The sequence below is a fragment of the Gopherus evgoodei genome, chromosome 4 (genome assembly GCF_007399415.2).
Source record: "Gopherus evgoodei ecotype Sinaloan lineage chromosome 4, rGopEvg1_v1.p, whole genome shotgun sequence".
NCBI lineage: Eukaryota > Metazoa > Chordata > Testudines > Testudinidae > Gopherus > Gopherus evgoodei.
In genome coordinates this window covers 99,175,017-99,195,890 of record NC_044325.1, presented here as the reverse complement: position 1 = coordinate 99,195,890, position 20,874 = coordinate 99,175,017, and the positions used below count along the sequence as shown (strand labels likewise).

Below are 20,874 nucleotides of genomic sequence, written 5' to 3'. Positions count from 1 at the left end.
TACCCAGTGTCCTTTTCTGGTAGTGGGATAAAATGGGAGGCAAATCACAACCTCTGATCTTTCTGCCACGCTGATGTCTGCAAATGGGGCCCTGCCTTTGCTTGGGTCCAAAACTTTATGCCACTGAAACAAATAACCGCTTGCTCAAGCAGTGATCAAATAAAGACAATTGCCCATTGCTGTTTGACTTTAGCTGCTATGTAATGAAAGTTTTGAGTATTTTTTGTTCTTCTGCAAAACAGCCAGAGTTGTTTCAAATTTTGTAATACTAAAAAAGTGTTTAGGCTTCAACTGAATAAGATTCAGTTCTAAAGACAGGGATTTTCCATCTTCTTTGCCTGTTCTTGCTGGTAAGTGTGTTCTTTGTGTGATAATCTGAGAGGGAGGAAGCAAGGCCCTGGTGCATTTGAAGTACAATGGAATGCAAACTTTTTTATAATACCTGAAAATGAAATATACAGCTGGAAAAGTGACAGAACGGGCAGTCAGGCATTGGCCAGCACTGTAATACTGGGATTAGAGATGGGCTCAAGCTGTTAAATCCAGACCTGGATTTCAAACATCCCAAAGTTCCTGGACTTTTGGGTTCAAGGGTTTGGTTTGACCTATTATAAATATAGTGACCATTTGGAAAATACAAATCTAGATCTGGATTTGGATTCTGAACACATAGAAGAGGATGATCAAATTCAGAGTTTCTGTTCTGGCCCATGTCTAGTGTGTATGGAATGAGACTTGTGATGCTGATTGCCAAGGTTGCAAGGTATGGGAGCGACAGCAGCCAAGCAATGGAGAATGAGGATGGGTTTATTAGTGCTTTTGTCTGGAGCTGCTATTGCATCTTATCCAATGTGCAGTAGGGCAAAGATAAATAGGCAGTGGAAGAAGAGAACAAAGAGCAGTTAGAGAAGGCAAGAGCCTATGCTCCTCTTTTGTTGTCTTAGACAAGAGACAGAGTGTATAGTCCATGTTGTTCTGTGCCGTTCCCCTTGGACCTCCTAGGTCACTGCACAGTAAGTGTTTCCTCTCCGTATTCTAAATTCCAAACGAGCTGACTGCTTATTCTCATTATAAGTGACACTGTGTGAATACATTGTCATCTTACCAATGAAAAATAGATATGTCAGGCTCAGTGACGTATGGAAAAATAAGTAGTTACACTGTAGCTGTTAGGCTTTGTGATCCTGAAAGATGACATTGTGATGGGCTAATCAGTGACCTCTTCATTATATGCAGTCGATTTTTATTCTTTACTTTGCAAAGCAGGTATGAGGGGTCAGAAAAAGGCAGCCCTCAGGACCAGCAAGGAAACGGGGTCTTTTTTCAGCAGAAGAGCAGCTGCTCAAGGCTGTTTCTAGGATAGATCTGTATACAGTTGAGTTTGGTTGAAAATCAGGAAGCGAATGGCAAGAATCTATAACAGAATATTGGATCAAGTGGTCAATGCTGAAGCGGTGAAGTTTGGAGTGTGCTACTGTGAAATTAATGGCTGATTAGAAAGTGGCATGTGCACTGCACATGAGAACATGTTCAGAAGAGATTTAGAGGTTAACAGGCAAAATCATATTTATGTGATCAGTGGGGAATTATTTATTTTCAGAGCATGAATGAATGAAAGAAAATATATGTGCCCCTATGAAAATGGTAATCATAATCTTAGTAATGAAATGTCCTTTTCGTTTCTTGTAAAGGGAAAAAAATTGACACATTATCTGTTTGCAGTGTGGAGTTATGTCATTTTTTAGAGCCTGTGTGGATATGTGTATTTTGGTGGACTCCGAATTTGCTCAAGATTTTAAATAGCTAGATTTATAGAAATACATACGTATTGTTCATCTCATATCTTATCTCAGACTTTAATGTACACCCTGTGCAGAAAAGAGTGTTATTTCCTTTTGGTTTTTGAGGGTATGGCTACACTAGGAAAAATGGTGTCTTTTACAACATGACAGCTGAGGGAGCCTAGGATTTACATTGGCAAGCTAAACTGAGGTAAAACTATAACTTGCCCTGACTGCAATAAGATTTTACAATCTGTTAGTGATCATTGTAAGAGTACATTTTTTTCCCAGTTTAGATAAGACTTGTACCTTTATTTGTGTCTTTCAGATTTCCTAGGATTATTTATTTTCTTCAGTGATAACTCAAACTGTGGTGATACCTAATTTTGGTCCTTATGTATTTCATTCAAGTTCACTTTTGCTATACTGATATTTTGGTCAAATCTGTTTTATTTTGTTCCAAATATTTCAAACCAGACTACAGCTGCTTACTAATTTAATGAGGAAAAAAATGGTGATGCATTCTCTTTTCTAGGCTTCCCAGTGCAACCTGTCTACTCTGTCTGTCTTGTTTAGGCTCCTTAGTACAAAATTTTCAAAAGCAGCAAAATGATTTAGGAGCCTAAGCCCCATTTTCAAGAATGATTTAGACACTTTGACTCACAGTCAGACTTAGGTTCCTGTGAGATATCAGGTCCAAAGGTCCAGGTTTTTAAGGGTACTTAGGTGTTGCTTCACTCAGCATTACAAGGGTTGCACTGCCCTAAGTCCCATTTTCAAAAAGTGACCTTGGCACTTAGGAATCTCCTTGAAAGTCAGTGGGACTTAGTTTCCTAAGTACTGAAGTCACTTTTGAAAATGAGACCAACATTTAGGAACTTGAGTGTCATTGCGAGTCAAAAGTACTTCAAAAATTAGGAGCCTAAGTCCCATTGACTTTCAAAGAGACTCTTAAGTGTCAATTTTGTTTTGTGGTGCTGTAGCCAAGTTGTTTCCAGTATATTAGAGATTATCTCACCCACCTTCTCTCTCTCCTAAGTGTCAAGGGCACTTTTGAAAATGGGACCTTGTCATCTATATAAATTAGACCTGGCAACGCTGAGTTGAACAACACTGAAATACCTTTAAAAATCTGGGCCTTAGGTGCCTATGTCCCTTTGAAAATAGGACTTTGATTCTGCACTTTTGAAAATTTTACACATAGGCTCTTTGAGTCAGGGACAGTCTTTATTTTGTGTCTTGTACAGCTTGAACACATAATAAGAACATAAGAATGGCTGTACCGGGTCAGACCAAAGGACCATCTAGCCCAGTATCTGTCTACCAACAGTGGCCAATGCCAGGTGCCCCAGAGGGAGTGAACCTAACAGGCAATGATCAAGTAATCTCTCTCCTGCCATCCATCTCCATCCTCTGACAATCAGAGGCTAGGAACACCATTTCTTACCCATCCTTGCTAATAGCCATTTATGGACTTAACCACCATGAATTTATCCAGTTCTCTTTTAAACGCTGTTATAGTCCTAGCCTTCACAACCTCCTCAGGCAAGGAGTTCCACAAGTTGACTGTGCGCTGCATAAAGAAGAACTTCCTTTTGTTTTAAACCTGCTGCCTATTAATTTCATTTGGTGACCCCTAGTTCTTGTATTATGGGAATAAGTAAATAACTTTTCCTTATCCACTTTCTCCACATCACTCATGATTTTATATACCTCTATCATATCCCCCCTTAGTCTCCTCTTTTCCAAGCTGAAGAGTCCTAGCCTCTTTAATCTTTCCTCATATGGGACCCTCTCCAAACCCTTAATCATTTTAGTTGCTCTTCTCTGAACCTTTTCTAGTGCCTGTATATCTTTTTTGAGGTGAGGAGACCACATCTGTACACAGTATTCGAGATGTGGGCATACCATGGAGATGTGGGCGTACCATAATCAATATATTTCTCAGATCTGCTGTGTTGGCTAACATGTAAAATACAGTAAGTGAACTTCACATACACCAGCAATAAGAACTGTGAAAACTGTAGTGACCTAGAATTACAACCAATTGGTTTTCTCTGGTGTGATGCTATTATATGTGTACTGCATTAGCTAGATATCAACTAGGGGAGCATGCAATAATTTATGGTTCTGCCATTTGTCTTGAATTGGCTGTTTATTTTTTCTGTGAGACTTCAGAAAATATTTAGCAACAAAGACCTCAGTAACTTTAGGTTTATGAAGGTATCATGCTTGGTTAAATTTGGAAAATTTAGTTGTGCCCAGTAAACGCTTTATGGCTGGATTAATGAGTAACCTTCACTTTAATTAGTCAGTTGCTGGTCTCCCACAGCGTTATTTTCTTCTTTTCCCCTATAAAAACTCTTCCCATCTTTACTTCGTCACTTACAGCCTCAAAATGTCAGTAGCCCTAGGTGAGCTGCTTTTATTCATGATTGGGATAGTTTGTCTTAGAGAAGGAAACTCCATCCCACTGCGTCTACAAAAAGGTAGGATCAAAATTTAATCATTTTCTAAAGGCAAAAGCCCAGATTCTCAGATGGTGTAAAACAGTCTAGTTCCATGGAAGTAAAGGAGTTACACTAATTTATACCAGCTGAGAGTCTGACCCTAGGTCGTGTCTGTCCACAGCAGAGGTTTTCAAACTGTTGGGTGCGCCCCTCTAAAGGGACACAGAGGAACATTGGGGTGGTGAGCAGCAACACCAGGTGGCTTGGGCTTCAACTCAGGCTTCAGCCTGGCATGGCAGGGCTCAGAGAGGGAACGCCACCTCCATCCTTGACTAATCTCTTTTTGTGTGGTTAAGGGGGGAGCGCAACCAAAAATTGTAACTCAAAGGGTGGGAGCTCAGCTCAAAAAGTTTGAAAACCACTGGTCTACAGTATGAGGTTTAATCCACTCCTTTTGTTATGTCACTGCATGTCTATGAGTGGACACTTGAGAATAAAAGTCTTTTTCAGTTTAGCTTAATTGTTCCTTTAACACGCTGAACTAAATCAAAAAAAGACCTTCACAGGTTTGTATCAAAATAACAAAAGCTGTGGATTAAAACTGATGTCATTATTTCAATGCCAATTGTACGTTACCAACCCACAGTCTTTACTTCAGTTGAAATGAAATGACTTGGACTAGCTCCTCTTTTAAATTGTCTTGTATTTTAAAAGCCCAGAGTGTACTCCATTTGGACCAATTTTTTGGGGGAAAAAATCCTGAATATTCCTAATTATTTCATTTATGTAGATTATTTGTTTCACTTTTTATATGGATGTCAAGACACAAGCCACTGTTGGAAATGTCTCTGCAGCCACACCAGGTAGAAATATAATGACTAATCTGGATTATTTTCGCAACTGTGTCCAATTTAATCACATTTCATGATTTTTTAATTGCTGTTTGATTTAGGAATATGGCAATCATTATTAGAAGTGTTAACAATCACGTTGTGGATTTCCATCAGTCTCTTATTGTATAATACAAAAATATGCCTGTGGTCAGCTGGGTCTGATTTCAATTACAGTCTGAGAATCCAGAGAAACTCCAATGCAGTAAATCCATATGAGATCAGAATCAGGCCAATTATATTTTTTTGTGAACTCAACTTCACTTGTGCAAAAGGATAAATTAAATATCATGCTTGATTCACTGAGGCAGCAATATAATTGTTGTTTTGTAAAATGTGTATGTGTGTAGACAAAATATTCTGATAGCAATGGGACTAAGTTTTATTGGCGGTGGAACGCCAAAGCTCACAGCAAACCATCCAGTTCTGGCAGATGCTTGCAAAGCTGAACTAGTGAAAAGGGAAATTTTGGAGTTGCATTGCTCAAACCCAGCAAATTACCATAGTTCCACTGTTGTTTTTTTTATTTTAATGTTTTCACGCATACTGAAGTCAGAAGTGTCCTTGGAGCATTTTATTACAAACATGGCCAGCTACTCTTGGTATCCTAAATGATGGCACATATTATTACTGCAGCATTCTGCCACACAAGTGGTTGCATTGCAGAGATAGTTGAGAGAACCCTATATACATGGTCTGTTAAGTGCTTTGGAGACTTTGGACTTCACTGAAAATTTTCACACCGTTTCAAATAGAAAAGCAAAAATGGGAATTATGGGTAATATGCTGGGTTTGGAAAATGCATCAAAACAATGCCCTTTTCATTAATACAGATTGCAAGTAGTTGCTGAAGTTGGAAGGATTGCGTTTAGCTTTGCAATAAACCTCTATAAACTCAGCATTATTGCTGTAAATGTTTTTTCTGCACCACACATTAAAAAATATAAATATATCTCTGCCTTAGAGAGCTGAACTGAGTGGGAACAGAGTTAGTTAGGCCAGTGCTGAATGCTTTTGAAAAGTCCACCCATATATTGTTGATTATCAAAGCCTATGTAGTGGGTAGTTCAACCCCATTTGTCCAAAATGTTTTGAGAGATGCAAAGAAGTTTGGCTAAAGGCATGGTCCAATAACTGAGGGAGTTAGTGGAACAGCAATTAATTCCCAAAGTTTCTATAAAAGGGAATTTCAGATTAAAGGGGTTTTAAGTGTTCCTAAATATATTTTTCCTTGTTTGCCTTCTAATATTTGTTCATGGCAGAAAAAAAGTCATATTAGTAAAAATAAAACATGAGAACACCCGAATGGAGAGCTCCTGTAGTATGTAAACAGTTGCTCTTGGCTGGTCTAACAGGTTTTCTATATTAGTGATTGCCTTCAGATCTCAGAACATACAGCCACGTGAGTCACTGGTCTCATGCATGAAGTACTTAGAAATAGAGCTGGTTTTAGGTGAGGGGGCACTCACCTGTCAGGGATGACTAGGTTTACATGGTTCTGCCTCAGCATGGAGGGGGCTGAACTAGATGACTTCTTGGGGTCTCTTCCAGCCCCATATTTCTATGATTCTATAAGCTATAACACCAATTGCAGGTTAAACCAATTCTGTCAGACTTTTGCTCCACTGTTTCCCTCCATTAATTAGCCAATAAAGTGCACTTTGCTGGTGGCAAATTCAAGAATGCAAGACAAATACTGAGGCTCTAGTCCTGCAGCCTGAGCTGCACTCCTGCATTTCAGCAGAGCCCCACTGAAGTCAGTAAGGCTCTGGACAGGTGAAGTGGTCTTCTAGTGTGAAACTGATTGGAGGATCGGGCTTGAAGATGGGTTCACTTTGTCTCACGGGATGTAAAAATGGGTCCCCATCTTCCCTCTACCATGAATTACCCCATAAAATGCTTACAATCTGAAAAACAGGGAGTGCAGCTATCGGAGGAAAAGCTGGGAAAGCCTAAAAATGGCTTCATAGTGTAAGAAAAAATGCAGATCTGCCCTCCCCTCCTAAAATAAAGGAAGCTGATGCCACTACACAGATCAGAGCAAACAGACAACTCATAATATCAGTGTCCCATGACGCATTAGAACGTATTAAAACTGTTCCCTGGATTTGTGAGTTCTTCAAAGCAGGGCTATAAAAAAGCAGCAGTGGAGCAGCTTTTGTCAACTTGAAAGCTGAAGTTTCTTTCTGACTGTGCAGGCACAAAAAATGGAGAACCTGAGGCCTGGTCTACACGAGGACATTAGGGGAAAAATCCACACTCCTGAGCGATGCAGTTAAACCGATCTAACTCCTGGTGTAGACAGCACTAGGTCAACAGGAGAATTCTCCCATCAACCTAGCTACTGCTTCTGGGAGAGGTGGGTTACCTACGCTGACTGAGGAGCCTGTCCTGTCGGCATAGGTAGCTACTTCACTGAAGTGCTACAGTGGTGCAGCTGCAGCATTTTAGATCCAGAATAAAAAGGCAATGAGGAAACACAGAATTACTCCTTATCCTATAGAGACCAAGCACATTAATGAGTGTTCAGTGGGAGGACTATATGAGAGGACTACAGGATTGGTCCCTTATGTCTCCTACTTGATTCTACCCCTGAATGTCTGCATGCTTATTAGTGTTGAAATCTCTGATGCTAGAGAGTCAAGAACAGAATGATCCACACAAACTCATTTTCTTTTCTTTTCTTTTCTTTTCTTTTCTTTTCTTTTCTTTTCTTTTTTCTTTGATTTGGCTTGGTTTTGGTACTGTTCAGATTCTAGGTGTGGACAGAAGCCACATGAAATGAAGCCATGGAATAATTTCAACCACCTCACTCGCATTGTTGGTGGGAACCAGGTGAAACAAGGCTCGCATCCATGGCAGGTTAGCGCAAGGGAATGCGGTTTTATCCTGTGCCACTTTGGGAACAAAGGCCCAACTTTTCATAGATGTAACAAAAGCAGAAAGGCAGGGGTACTTTGTGCTCATTGGCACATCTGGTGCTCTATTGTTGAGTTCCATGCTGCTTTTAGCAAGAGCAGTGAAGCAGACAGAAGGCAGGAATAATTTCCACTCTCTCCAAGTTCCTAGAAACTTTTGTTATGTTTATTATTGGGTCTTAAAGGGAGTCTGTAGCTGGTCTCTTGTAAATAGGGATGGGTGAACTTGTTTGGAAAATAAAAGAACCGTCACATACCTCCAGAGAATGTAGTGATTGGAAAGAGGGGGGTGCCTTGTACTGTTTGGTGGTCTGAGACCGCAAACTCATTTCACACAGGACACCAAACAGCTGTGAAGGTTTCTGGCAACTTGTCTCAGTTAGGATCAATAATGTATAGAGTCTAAACAACCCAGTCCCCTGCTGAATATGTCCGTCTTTTTGCCTCTGTGAAATATATATAATTTGTACTCATGTCACAAAATTGTTTGGAGATAAAACTAAGCACCTACTGGGGCTCAATGGGAGTTCTAAGAGCTGAGGACGCCAAACCCCGCCCAAATGCCAAGAAGTATTGTTGAATTTTCTTAAGCAGTGGTAACTGTAAAGTGGTGAAGGCTTTGAGAATGCTCTCCCTCCTAGATTAGATCAGATGTACGGATTTTTAACATAACAGGCATTCTTTATAATGCAGGTTTCCTTGAAACGATGGCAAAGGCACTTCTGTGGAGGCACCATTGTTTCTGCTCAATGGGTGGTCACGGCAGCTCACTGTGTTTTAGACAGGTATGGATGAGGAATTTCACTACAGGTCTGCAAGTGAAGAAAAGTGTATTGCTAGTAAAAGTGCTTGCGCTATGGCATTTGTCTGTGGAAATTGTTTACAGACACCAATAACCTTTCCATCTGAAAAATACTGCTTGCAAATTGAATTTTTATTGGGCGAGTGGGCGGTGTGTGTGTGGAAAGGAACTCATAAAAGTTCACAAGCAATTTAAAAGAGGAAAATACACCCAAAGAGTAGTAAGGAGCAGCTATGTTGTTCGGGGGTGGGAATATACATCCAGTAATACCAGTGGAGTGTAATACTTCTGTAAGGGTTACTTAGAAGCAGCATAATGCAAGACACTAAGGGCTCAATCCTGACTAATTGCATGCCACAAACTTCCAGTGAAATAACCGGGAATTTTGAAATGCAGGATCAGGCTCTTCAAAAGAAACAGACCTTAACAAAAACTGGAATGTTGCTGGATGAAAGATGTCCAATAAAATCTAGGGTGCTAATAGAAGAGAGCTAGAGACTCAGTAGGTGGCACTCTTACCTCTGAGTACAAACTGGGTCCCATTATAGCACCAGGGAGTGCACTGCTACTGGAGAGTCTCTTTGCAATTAGCAATGATTGATACCCTTGACCTAGCCTCCCATGGTATGACCCATCTCGAGAGAACCCAGACTTACGAAGCTCCTCTCTACAACCTGCCCTTAGCGTGAGGAAGCCTTGTCTATGCCTGTGGTAGGTCAGTTCCCCATTTCCATGGGCAACACAAGCACTTTCTCTTCTTTAAGGCTTGCAGCGACTAGCACACTCCAACCCTTGAGCCCACCAAGCATCTCTCTGGAGTGTCCAGCCTCTGGTCCACTGACTGCATATTTGCAGTAGTCACAGATTCGCTGCTTCCAAAGAAGCAGCATGCCCCAGCTTGCCGGTTCCTCCTCAGATCACCACTCCACCTAACACACACCACTTAGATATGTGTATTTTGAAATCAAGGATAAGATTATTTAACAAAGTACAGAGATTTGGGTAGTATCAAAGAGAAGTATTGGAAACAAATGGTTACATAAAATATAAAATAACACACATTCTAGAGCCTACACATAATCGTGTCTTGTAGAGTACTGAACACCCAAAATCCTTGCAGCACTTTACAGCTCTGCTTGGCCATGGCCTTCTCTGAGACAAGCTCGCTGTCAACTTGCTTCCTAGGTGACAGGCCTAGTGTGTTCCTTTGCACTCCAAGATATACCAGAACAACCTTTAATCTTTTATTCATAAGTAGGGAATTCCCCTGCTGTTTGTTTCATCCTGTAGATTTCCTCTCTTGTCAATTTTTGCAGTCTTAGGGTATGTCTACACTGCCCACGTTACAGCATGGCAGCAGCAGCACTGTGACATGGGCAGTGTAGTTATGCTTTATCGCTGGGTCAGAGCTTTCCTGGCAATGATAAATAACCACCCAAATGAGGGGTGATAGCTTTATTGCTGGGAGCCACTCTCCTGGTGATAAAGTGCTGTCTATACTGGCACTTTTCAGTGCTAAAACTTTTGTCGCTCAGGAGGTGTTTTTTCACAGCCTTACTTAGCCCTTAGCTCAGTATGCAAATAGGCATACATTGTGAGGCATACAATACACACTACCCAAATGGCCAGACAGGGAGATAAATGTCTGTTGCTTCCTGCCTGAAAGGAACATTTCTGAGGTATGTCACCTCCTGGTGACCTGCCTCCAAGACCTTAAGAACATAATTTTCAGTATAGATACACAACTCCTTAATTATCTATCCATACATGTCACAATGATGATTATGAGGTACTGGCTCTCAGTAGAGACCTTACATATTACCTTTCGGTGAACTATTATGAATCTATCCGAATGAAGGGATCCCTATAAAACTGTATATACTCCCTGTGTCCTCTGCCAGTTGGCATCAAGGGGTCCCTGGGTCACACATAGTAATTAAAGATCCCGCAGCAGCAGGGCCGGCTCCAGACATCAGTTAAGGGAGCAGGTGCTTGGGGCGGCCAATACAAAGGGGTGGCACGTCCGGTCGCTATTGGGGCGGCACGTCCCAGGTTTTCAGTGAGAATTTGGCGGCTGGTCCCTCAATCCCTCTCTTCCTCTTTGAGCTGTCGCCGAAGTGCCACCGAAGAGGAAGAAAGGGAGTGAAAGACCCGCTGCCGAACTGCCGCTGAAGAACAGAGTGGCCGATTGGCCTTTTTTGTTTGCTTGTTTCTTCCACCGCTTGGAGAGGCAGAAAACCTGGAGCCAGCCCTGCGCAGCAGGGAGCTGAGGGGAGAAGTAGAAGCTGAATTAGCCTCAGTTTCTGTCCCTTGGCTTAAGCCCTATGAAGTACACTTTCATTAAGAGATCAGAAAGCTACCGATGCTTATCAATGTATAGCAGTTACTTTTAAAAAATTAAGAATGACTCATATCACTGAGCAGATTCATCAAAGGGACGGGGGTTCAGTTTTGAATGTTAATAAAGGAAAATGCCTTGTCTGGTTACTACATAATTTTAACAAATTAGGCTGGGATTTTCAGAGGCATCTGAGTGAGTTAGGTGCCAATTCTGTGGAAAGTTAGCACCTAACTCCTTTATGTGCATTTGTAAATATCAGCCTAAGGAGATGAAAACTGAATTTCTCTGTAGAAAACCAGCACTTCCTAACTACTGGTGTCTAATCTATATGTGCAGTAGTTTTGTGTAACTACTGTACTGCATTGCTAATTTCATTAAGATCTAGGGTGGAATCCATTTCTATGCAGAGAGCCAGCACAGGGATGATATACCACTTAATGGCACTTATGTCCTCACAATAGGGTCCAAATGGGAATTAAATAGTGTATAGGAGGTGCTTTCCTCTGCACAGTGGTGAATTTCACCTTTACTGTTAGGACACAGAACTGGGAATATTTTGATCTGGGATCTAGTCCTGATTCTGCCACTGACTCACTGGATGATCCTGGGGAAGTCACAGGTTAGTTTCTCTGTGGCTTAATTTTCCCATCTGAAGGGAAAAAAAAATCCATGATCTAATATTGAGAGCACAAGGCTAGAAATAAGGAAGTTCCTGAGTCTGCCACTGACTTGCTGTTTTGCTTGAGCAAATCACTACTGTGTGCCTCACTTTCCCTATCTTTGTTTGCTTCACATGGGTATTGTGAGGATAATCTATTAATGTTTGTAAAGTGCTTTAAGATCTGTGGATGGGAAGTGCTACATAATGGCAGTCCTTATCAGAGTTGTATGTTATAAAGCCTGAGGGGATGTCTACGCTGCATTTGGAGGTGTGACTGCAGCATGTGTAGATATAGCTGGATTCAAGCTGGATTCAATACCAACAGCAGTCAATCTGCAACAGCACAGGCCTCAGCGTGGGCTGTACAAGCCCACTCAGGATGCTGAGTATTTACTCAGACAGCTTGCCCATGGTGAAGTCCATGCTTTACTGCTTCCTAAAGTAAAGCTCGCTTGGAGGTGTCTGCACATGCTGCAATCACACCTCTGATTGCAGTACAGACATCCCTAAGCATGCCTATATTTTTCATTGTTGCATTTTTCTACTTTTACTCTTTAAACTTTTATTTTCTATCCTACAGACAGTTACGTGATTACCTGAACATCACTGCCGGAGAACATGATTTAAGTCTCATAGACGAAGGAGAGCAGACACTACCAGTTAAAGCCATCATTAAACACCCAAATTTCAACCCCAAAAGACCAATGAATTATGATATTGCCCTTGTGAAGCTGGATGGTGCTTTCAACTTTAGTAAGGCCACAATTCTATACAATAGTTTGCAATTATAAATATCAAGCTCACAGACCTCCCTGTTAAACATATTTGTTAAAGCATAACTCCTAAGGAGAAATATTTTATGCATAATTTTAAATGCATTTCTTCACAGAAAAAATAATTGTACCATAATGGAGACGGAGAAAAAAGAATACATCAGTGTGCATGGCCTTTGTGTTTTGGAGAAAGAGTAATTAAAGGTCTGGAGGCAAGTCAGAAAAATAACTGAGTTGAATAGACTTATTCACATGGAGCAGAACCTTGAAGAATAGGATATTACTCATTGGAAGTACAGGTGTTAGAATTTGGCCCTAAGTATTTAACTGAAAGGCTTGTGTTGAAAAGAAATTAGGTTTGTGTGTCCACAGAGTGGCACTCCCAGTATGTTCCAGCAGGGCCAGATTAAGGCAATTCAGGGCCATAGACAGTGATGCTGGAACAATTTGTATAGAGGGGATGGTGAGTGCTGCTGCACCAAACTGTAAACCCTGTATATAATGAAAACCATGTCAAGCCAGGGGTGTGGTAGCACCCTTTGTTCCAGCATCTATGGCCCTAGACATAACATGACATAGGCCGTTTCTATAGCCCTGCTGCCATGTCATCAACCCACTAACCACTTGCAGTAGAGGTGACTGGAGTTCCCCTCTCCTTCCCGTAGAGGCAGACAAAGGACGTGGAGTTCTTTGTAACCCCAGTAGTGGCAGCATGGACCCACCTCCATTTGGGAGTAGGAAACAGAGGCAGGGACAGCAGCTTTCATTCGTTCTTTCAGTACTTACTCCAGCAGTCAGGGTTGGCGAGCTGGGCCCACCGCACTCTCTCATTTTACACAGGGGTGTCTCCTGGAGTAGTGTTGACAGTGCCTTCTGGAGCAGTGTGTCTCGATGTTAACACCACATTGAGGTGCATGAGCCAGTTATCTCTCTCAGACCTATTGTTTCATGTTCTCTGCAGACTCGGGCATGCATTACTGTGTTGTTTACACTTGGTTCACATTTGCATGGTTTCCTTTGCAACCATGACCACCAGATTATTTTTTAATAGGAAAATTTAGATTCTGTTATAGACAGATAGTTTGAGGATCTGAGGGCCTGGGTCTGTAATATCTAACTTAATCAGGTCTTCCATTCTGTCAAACCAACAAATGGCAACACAATGAACCAATGAATTCTCAGGTTAAAAGAATACATTCATCCAATAAAGCACCAGGAAAGAAGGTAACCTCCTCTCAGAGGTGCTTTGAAAAACAGGCATTGGTTATCAGACGCTGAGGGCATGAATGAGTTTCCAGCAGCTTGTAACAGGTGTCTTTTTCAGATTAACCCTCTGATAGATGTCACGATAAACTACAGTGCTATTTTATTTAAAGGATTAGTTGAGAAGTAAAACAAAGCTTATGTTCTTAGGCTCTTCTTTCAAATGTTTAACAAGAAATTCCGTGTATATTCATGGTAGGTTCATCAGTTTTGCCAGCCTGCCTTCCTGATGTGGGTGATAAGTTTGATCCAGGAGATGTTTGTACCACTTGTGGTTGGGGCCGTCTAAAAGAGAGTAAGCCACTGAAGTAACTTTTTAATTTTCTTAGTACTGCTTATAAACTCCTTTATTTTCTTTTCTATTTAGATGTTTAGCGGTATGTGCAGCCCATCAGATCTACAGACCAGACAGATGGTGTAAACTCTGTGAGAGAGAGTTCTTTTAACTGGGATTATAAGTCTTTGCATTAGACATTTTTCTGACTCTTCAGTTTTGTAACATATTAGGTTGGGTCAGCTTGTATCTGAAAGTTAGAACATAGACAATTTAGGCATCTAGGCCACAAGGGGGCCAGGAAGAAAACAGCAGCTATGAATCAGAATTGGAACCTCAAAACAGGGCTTAAGTGGTACAATGGCTTTGTGTGGCCCCTCTGTACTGTGCACAAGAGTAAATTTCACCCTGAATGTATTACAGAAGTACCGGTAGTTTGCCAAAGGAGATTGTGGATGCAGGCGGTATAAATTCAAGTCCTACTACATATCCAAGTATTTTATTTTGAACATTTGAACTTTTCTTTTAGTTCAGCCGTCTGAGGGTGGAATAGTTTTGCTTTTTCTTTAAAGGAGAACTGAAATTCTTTCTATATGTATCAATAAGGGTTTTATAACACACTTAAAATACATCTGTGGTATATATGGAAATCTTAACATCAGGAGCTGTATTTCATATGTTACAAAAATGATCCATTTTCATAGGGTGAAAAGGTCAGGGAGAGGTTTTGCATGAAAACAGGACTTTTGGGGGGGGGGGAACAAGCTGATTTTTGTTTTAAAAGTGGTCTCTTTTTAATGAAAACATGTTTTCTAAGGCTCATATCCTGCAATGGCCTCTGCATGGGCAGATCCCAGTGCCTGCACAGATGTCACTACTGGATAGTGGCCGACATTTTCAAATCAAGACAGCTGAAATTTTATGCAGCCAAGGATCAATATTTGATTTGAAATGTATACATCCACATAAAACTTCACACATTCATATACACAACGGCTGTTTCTCAAAATACAACATTTAGAAGATGAAACTTCACCAACCCCCCCCCCCCCCCCAAAAACTATCATTATCCACTGAGCTCTCAGTTCACCTTTCAGTATGTCTAGCAAACTAGTTTCCTTATTTTTTCTTTTTTAGATGGAATCCTCCCTCAGGTCTTGCATGAAGTAGACTTGCCAATCATAGACAACAAGGAATGTTCTAGAGCTTTGTCAACCTTACGGAATCCGATCCGAGGAGACACTTTAATGTGTGCTGGATTTCCAGATGGAGGAAAGGATGCATGCCAGGTTGGTGGAACAGATATCCTTGCAGACCATGCTGTAGCTCACATATGTGTGTGTCTGTGTTTGAGTTAATAGACATACTCTGTAATATAATAGGCATTGTAATCCATTTGATATTTTTAACTCTTCAAGGATGGCCAGTATAATCCACTTATGACTTCACTCCATTTTATTCTCACATCCCTTGTGGTATGGGTTCCTCAAACTTACTTAGGGTTTGGAGAACCTTTCAGGTTAGCCTTTTGGAACATGCCCCGGGGCAACCACACTTGGAACTTCCCATATTCAGAACACTTCATAAGCATTAACTAATGAAGCCTCATAATATCCCAGGGAGGTAACAAACAAAGTGGTGCTCTGATTATCAAGAAGGAAAAACTGAGGCATGGAAGTTAAATGACACACTCCTGGCCACAGAGGGAGTCAATGTCAAAATCAAAACTAGAACTCAAGAGTTCCTCACTTCAGTTCTGTGCTAAGGCCATAACTCATCCCACTCTGGCACTAAAAAATGTGGATATGCATTTTGGAGACAGGGAACATGTTTGTCTATCTGTTTTTAACTCCCTCCCACAATGATCCTGACTAAATACAGCAAGTCCAGCTATGGAGGCACAGTCTCATTTCCTTGGTTGCCTTAAAGGGACATGCCCTAAAATAACAGGGGGATTACTCCTGTACAAAATACAGCTGGATTTTTTCTGGAATCATCCAGAGGGAGTTCATGCTTGCTTAGTCACATATATGCTTTATATTAAGATGGGTTACCTTTATTATAGGGTGATTCTGGAGGCCCTCTTTTGTGTAGGCGTAAGCATGGTGCCTGGACTCTAGCGGGGGTGACCTCCTGGGGCATGGGATGTGCTCGGAGCTGGAATGATAATATGAGGAAAAAGTATAATCAGAGAGGATCACCAGGGGTTTTCACAGATCTCCGTAAGGTGCTCTCCTGGATTCAAGAAAACATCAATACTGGTAATAAAACCTCCATAAATACTTTAGTAATAAGTAGGAGTAAAGACTTCCTGGTGTGTTCTTCATGGTACCAAATTTTTCTTTTCTTTTTTAAGCTTTGCTTCATAGCAAATAACTATTATGAATTTCATTATGTGTCTAGCTGGACAGCACTTTGATTGCTGATAGAATAGAAAGGTAATTGTTTAGAACTGTTGCAAATGGTGAGTATTTTATTATCATTTTATTTTATCTTCTCCCTGGAAAACAATTGAGTTTCAAGGATTGAATTCAGTTAGTATGTTAAAGTATGTTCATTCATTTACACCCTTTTCATTAATTTACAGCAGAATATTGGTGATCTTTTGGGCCCAAACCTGCACTTTTTGAAGTCAATGGGAGCTTTTCTTGAGTGAGCTGTGCTGGGTCAGGCGTTGTAACTGTATGGAGAAGTCCATACTCGCATGAGTTCTCCACCTCTCACACCTATTCCCTCGCTGTGAACAGAGGGTGAAATTCACTCTTTTGCAGAGGGTCAGCATAAGGATTATTCACCACTTCTAAATTAATGGGGCTGATTACTTAAATGGTGCATAGGCTTTTTGCTGTCACTCTACACAAGGGTGAATTTTACTTAAAGAGCAGTTATAAATTGAGCTAATATTTTCTTCAAATTTGGGCTATTTTCTTTAAATGAGATCAAGGACTGTGGGAATATGAGTGGAGACAAATATGCATTAGCTGAGATTCACATATACTGTCTGGAATACGTTTTTTTCCACAGAATATTTAAACAAAAAAAATTTTTAAAAAGTTTTTAGTGAAAATGTCACTGCAAAGTTTCAACTTTTGATTTAAAAAACTGAAATATAAAAAACTGAAATCAAATAAAAAATCAAACATTTTGTTTCCAGGGTTTTGGTTTCTAATGAAAAATTGAAATGTCTTGAGGAAAGCACCTGCTTTTCATGCAGATTTTCATTGAATTGAAATTCCAATTTTCCATCAAGAAAACATTTGAGTGGAAAATTTATTAGCCCTATTCATATACTATTTTTCTTTATTACTTACTTCGGTTATTCTGCTTAAATTATTTGGAAATAACCTAGCTCAACATAAAAAGGGGTGCTTTAGAAGCAGCCCATAAAATATCATAAATTCCATTTGCACCCACTTTATGGCCCCTTCGCAATGTCAGATCAGTACAATTGAGCATCTGGCCCAGAATGTCATTTTTATGACACTACCAGCCAGATTCTGCCCCCCTTATTTTGCTAAGTAGTACCTTACTCCACAAGTAATCACATTCAACTCAATGGGACTACTCAGAATAGGATGCTACTCTACTTGATTAAGGACTTGTCTGCATATGAGTTATTCTGGAATAGCTATGTGTGTGGGCACACTTTCTTATTCCGGAATGAGTGCCTTTTTCTGAACTAGCTTAATCCACTTGAAAATAGATTAAACTAAACTGATAAAAAGTGCTATTATTCCAGAATAAGTGTGTCCACATATGGAGTTATTCTGGAATACTCATTTTAAAATTCACACCCCCATCTTATTCCAGAATTACTTTCACGTGACTTCAGACAAACCCTACAGATGGCAAAGTCTGGCCCAGAGTTAGCAATTTCTGATTGAAAATAGAAGTTTGATTAAAATTCACTGTAGTTTTTACAAACGTATTCATTCCAATAAAGGCAAAGTGTACAGACGATTTGTCATGACACTGAATGTGCTTCTCTAAAATCCCCTTTTTTTCCTTCCCCAAATTAGATTTGAAAATGAAAAGTTCTACAGGTGAGTTCTTTCAACTTCTACCTGTGTTAGAGATATTAAGGCAAATGATATAAAAACTCTATTATTGTTACATTAGGTATGATGGGGAAAAATACATATTTATGGTCTGATCTTGTAAACAATTAAACCCTGAATCAGCAAAGCATTTGAGCATGTGTTTAAAGTTTAAGCTCATGCTTAAGTCTTTACTCAGGAAAGCACCTAAGAGTGTGCTTAAATATAGTTGACCTCAGAAAGGTCAATGGGATTTTTAAAAAAATCCTTTAGAGCACCTAATATAAAAAAAGAAATGTTTTCATTCATTTTTATTTGCATTCCTTGTAAACAGATATTTTAAAAAATAGTTAAATATTCCCCTGCAGTGTAGGAATGAAAAGTCAAATAGTACATGAGAACCAGAAACTTAGTGAGCATATTTTAAAATGTTATGTGTAAAAAATAGAGTTTGGGGTTTGCATTCTTCTTTTCTACTAAGTAGTTGTACTCTTTAGTAAACAAGTAGGTTTATTTATAGGGCTGTCAATCACAGTTAATTCATGCAATTAATGCAAAACAAATTAACTAGATTAAAAAATATAGTCACTATTAATCACTGTTTTAATCACACTGTTAAACAATAATAGAATACCAATTTAAATTTATTATAAATATTTTGGTTATTTAACTACATTTTCAAATATATTGATTTAAATTACAACAGAGAATACAAAGTGTACAGTGCTCACTGTATATTATTATTTTTATTATAAATATTTGCGCTGTAAAAAGATAAACAAAAAAAATAGTATATTTTTCAATTTACCTCCTACAAGTCCACTCAGTTCTACTTGTTCAGCCAATCGCTAAGACAAGTTTTACATTTATGGGAGATAATGCTGCCTGCTTATTTTCAATGTCACATGAAAGTGAAAACAGATATTTGCATGGCACTATTGTAGCTGGCATTGAAAGGTATTTACGTGCCAGATACGCTAAACATTCGTATGCTTCTTCATGCTTCCACTTGTAGGATCTTAAGTTTTACATTGTTTTGGTTTTGAGTGCAGTTATGTTAATAATAATAATAATAATTCTACTTTTATAAATTGCATTTTCACTGTAAAGAGATTGCTCTACAGTACTTGTATGAGGTGAATTGAAAAATATGGTTTTTTGGATTTTTACAGTGCAAATATTTAATCAAAAATAATATAAAATGAAGACTGTACACTTTGTATTCTGTGTTATAGTTGAAATCATCCAAAATATTTAAATAAATTTAAATTGGTATTCTATTATTAACAGTGTGATTAAAACTGTGATTAATTGTGACTATTTTTTTAATCTTGCAATTAATTTCTTGTCACAATTTTTTAATTGTTTGACAGTCCTTACAATAAAAATGTTGCACTAATGCTCTTATAGTACAAATATAAAGGGATTTAGATTGTTTTTTTTTTCTGGGCCTCACTGTGCATCAAAACTTTGCTTTCTGTTCACATATCTGTGAATAAAGGGGTAAGCAGGAGGGGGACACAATACAAATCTAATCTTGTGACAAAAATGTATCTGGAAATTTTAAAACTGTAATCTCGTAATCCTCCTTACATGCTAGATGAGCTTTTGGGAGTAGCAGATGAATGTGTCTCAAACCTGATTTTCTGTTGTTTCATTTCAAACCCCCACAATGCAGCATCATGTAGCATCCAGGATGGTAAACTCACCAGCAATGAAGGTGAATTACATTTCCCAGAAAGTACCAAACTTTTCTATCAAAACAACCAGTGAGTAGATGCAAGCATTCCTTTTTCAGAAGCTACATGCAATGATCTTGCAGCTGTAGTTTATTGTTTAACTGAAGACAAGAACTCATCTAGTTTGTGTCATTGCAGGTTGTGTGTGTGGACTCTGCTGGTCCCAGAAGGAATGCATATACTACTTAATTTCTCCCACTTTGATGTGGAGTCAGAGACGTTCTGTGACTATGATTCTTTGTCAGTGTATTCGAAAGATGACAGACTTTTTGGTGAGTTGTTTTTCAGTGATTCTATGAAATATTTTCATAGAATCCTTCAATAAAATTTAAAGTTATAATAGAAACTGGATCCACTGGTGTCAGACTGTGTGTGTGATGTCACTGATCCCACTGAACTCATGCTTGCAAGTTATATGTTATGTCTCCCTCCAAGAGCTTGGCCACTAGATGATAGCAGTTTACTACTTCTGCTAGCTAATGGTGTTACCCTTTAACCTCAAGTGGTAAAGACTTGTCTGAGAGCAGCTCTGTCCACTGCAGCCCCATTTGGGTCCCTTCCTTCTGCTGCACTAGTGCAAGGTTCGGAGCAGTGAGACCTGAGCCTGACCACTGTCCGAGAAAGGGAGCTGAAATGTACAGAGCAGCAGTGTGATGTGCTTGCTGCTGTGAGCTCCGGGAGGCTGTGCTGCCTCAGTGTGTGCTCTCCCAGTGATCTGGCTTATGCTGCTGTGCTCCCACCCTGTCTGTCCGGAGTGCCAGAAAGCTGTCTGTCTGCTGAGTAATAGACAGAACCCCTCCTGGCCTCGAGCGTGGCTACTGGAGCGTTCCTAGCCCTCTGCCAGGCAGTGGCCATGCTGTAAGTCCCTTGTGCATTTACTGATATGTTTTGCATTGTAAATATTAAAGCAGGAGCTGCCTTGAGCCATTTTATAAATTCCAGAAA

General features: G+C 39.8%; 1 protein-coding gene across 1 annotated transcript in view; it reads left to right on the top strand.

The window, feature by feature from the left end:
* The first annotated feature begins 4,179 nt into the window (after positions 1–4,179).
* Positions 4,180–20,874, top strand: part of OVCH2 (ovochymase 2) — a 30,557-nt gene continuing 13,862 nt past the window's right edge. The window contains exons 1-10 of the mRNA XM_030560313.1: positions 4,180–4,270; positions 7,874–7,983; positions 8,733–8,824; positions 12,424–12,596; positions 14,079–14,174; positions 15,291–15,442; positions 16,219–16,414; positions 18,173–18,196; positions 19,869–19,959; positions 20,068–20,201. Of these exons, the coding sequence (XP_030416173.1) occupies positions 4,180–4,270; positions 7,874–7,983; positions 8,733–8,824; positions 12,424–12,596; positions 14,079–14,174; positions 15,291–15,442; positions 16,219–16,414; positions 18,173–18,196; positions 19,869–19,959; positions 20,068–20,201 (1,159 nt within the window). The remainder of the gene's footprint in view (positions 4,271–7,873; positions 7,984–8,732; positions 8,825–12,423; positions 12,597–14,078; positions 14,175–15,290; positions 15,443–16,218; positions 16,415–18,172; positions 18,197–19,868; positions 19,960–20,067; positions 20,202–20,874) is intronic.